The following is a 1,892-nucleotide window of genomic DNA, read 5'->3' as shown; positions in this document are numbered from 1 at the left end:
TTTTTTTTTTAATCTGAGTGCTGGGGTGTGAACTCAGGGTTTCACACTCGAAGAGCAAGTATGCCCACCGAACCATTTCCCAAGCCCCTGGTTTCTTCGTTGTTTTCGTTTTGGAGGGTTTGGGGGGGTTTGTTCATTGTTTTTTTCATTGTTGTTTTTTGTCCTGATTTTCAGTAGGTTACAGGATGACAGAGCGTGGCTTTAACTCTCTGCATTTCTAGTTATTTCCGTCATGACCCAGCAGGCCTGAGACTGAAGCCTACAGTTAGCTTACTTAGTTACTTAGCCTACAGATAGCTGTAGCTTGGGCTCTTTCCCTTGCAAGTGCCCCACTCAGACCCAGGGCTTGAGCAGAGGACAGACAGACAGACCAATTTCATCAAATTGGGTCCTCAGGGATTGTGAGCAGAAAGCACGGGCCCGGGATGGCAAGAGTCCAAGAGTTTTCCTGTGGGGAGCTGGCACTCACTTTGAACGCTGTGCTCCTGGGCTCTTCCTCAGAAATAGGAAGTGATTATTAATGGATGGGTGTGAGGCTATCAATCTCTGAAGCCCAGGCTGACTTCACCCTCTTATCTTCCTGCTCCTCGGGCCTCTCAGTGCCGAGATTACGTGCACGTGCCTCTAGGCCAGCCCAGATAAGTAGTAGCTCTGCTAGTTTTCAAGAGTGAAACAAGCCCTGAGGTTCCGCAATTTCTGTTAGGCTCTGAAGCCTGGACATTTCCCAGGCCTCGGGTCTTCCCTGCCTAAGGCGGTTACGGAGGGAGTGCACAAGCCTCTCTAAACCAGAGGGGGTGGGAACCACCATAGCTTTAAAGGGCGGTTCTCTGGGAGCTTCAGGGCACAGGGCGCAACTGCTCGAGCAGGGTCCCCCGGAAGCGCCAGCGGGTGCGCATCCTCTCGGCTGGACCAGCGAAGCGGTTGCTGAGCCCCGCCGGACTAAGGCACTGGGCCTGGAGACCCCCCTTCCCTCTTCCCCCGCTCCCCCCCCCCCGCGTCGCTCCGGAGTTGGCGCTGCGCGTGCGGTGACTGCGCCCAAGCCCTGAGGGTCCCATTCCTGCGTCCCGCGTCTCTCACCTCTCGGGGGAAGCATGGAGCGCCCAGAGCTGGAGCTGATCCGGCAGAGCTGGCGGGCGGTGAGCCACAGCCCTCTGGAACATGGCACTGTCCTGTTCTCCAGGTGAGCGCTGCCGGGCCCCAGGGTGCGAGTAGAGGAGCAGAAACGCCCCCTCTCCCCCCCCCCTCCTCCGGTTTGCAGTGGTGCTCCGGAGAGAGGGGTGTGTGCGTGGCGACAGGTGGTGCCGTCCCATCTGTTCTTCCCAGTTAGCGGCTCCCACCTGAACTGATTGGGGGTTGCTGGGGTCCCTTACCCGCACCCACCCACCGGGCAGGTGGATGCAGTGCCCCCTGCTCTACCCTGTGATAATCCCAATGGGTAGGGACTGCAGGGTCGCTCACAGAAGCTGGGCCATCAGGAGATGAGTGACCCGAAGGTCAGCCGGGGTGTACAGGCACCTAGATAGGTGGGACAGGCTCCCACGCCCATCCACCTCTCCTCGAGTGGAAGGAGGCCACGTTGTCCTGGCCCAGGCGAGCTCACGCCCAGTCACCAGCAAGATGAACCCTTCTGAGGAAAACACAAACTTAGAACCAGAGAAGCTCCAGAAGACGGTGACAGGCATCCACTCTCACCACCCAGAAGAGAGGGAGAGGGTGGGTGGGCCTCCACAGGAGGATGGATGGTTTTCAGCATCATCTCGGACTCTGCCAACACTACAGGGCCACACTCCCTCTCTCATCGCAGATCTCTAGGCCCGTCCAAAACCTCGGAACAAGACTTTTGCAAAACCTCTCGCAGATGAAAAGGGAGTAAATTCAGTTACACACACACA

General features: G+C 57.5%; 1 protein-coding gene across 2 annotated transcripts in view; it reads left to right on the top strand.

Moving 5' to 3' along the window:
• Positions 1–277: 277 nt before the first annotated feature.
• Ngb (neuroglobin) overlaps positions 278–1,892 on the top strand; it is a 5,466-nt gene continuing 3,851 nt past the window's right edge. Inside the window, exon 1 of one of the 2 annotated variants that reach the window (XM_026782816.1) lies at positions 278–1,180. In XM_026782816.1, the coding sequence (XP_026638617.1) occupies positions 1,092–1,180 (89 nt within the window). In that variant the 5' untranslated portion in view covers positions 278–1,091. The remainder of the gene's footprint in view (positions 1,181–1,892) is intronic. The other variant, XM_005343393.2, reaches the window with a different exon arrangement.

This window comes from Microtus ochrogaster, chromosome 1 (genome assembly GCF_000317375.1).
Source record: "Microtus ochrogaster isolate Prairie Vole_2 chromosome 1, MicOch1.0, whole genome shotgun sequence".
Taxonomy (NCBI): Eukaryota; Metazoa; Chordata; class Mammalia; order Rodentia; family Cricetidae; genus Microtus; species Microtus ochrogaster.
The sequence above is the reverse complement of the archived record's forward strand: the minus strand, read 5'-3'. Positions and strand labels throughout refer to the sequence as shown.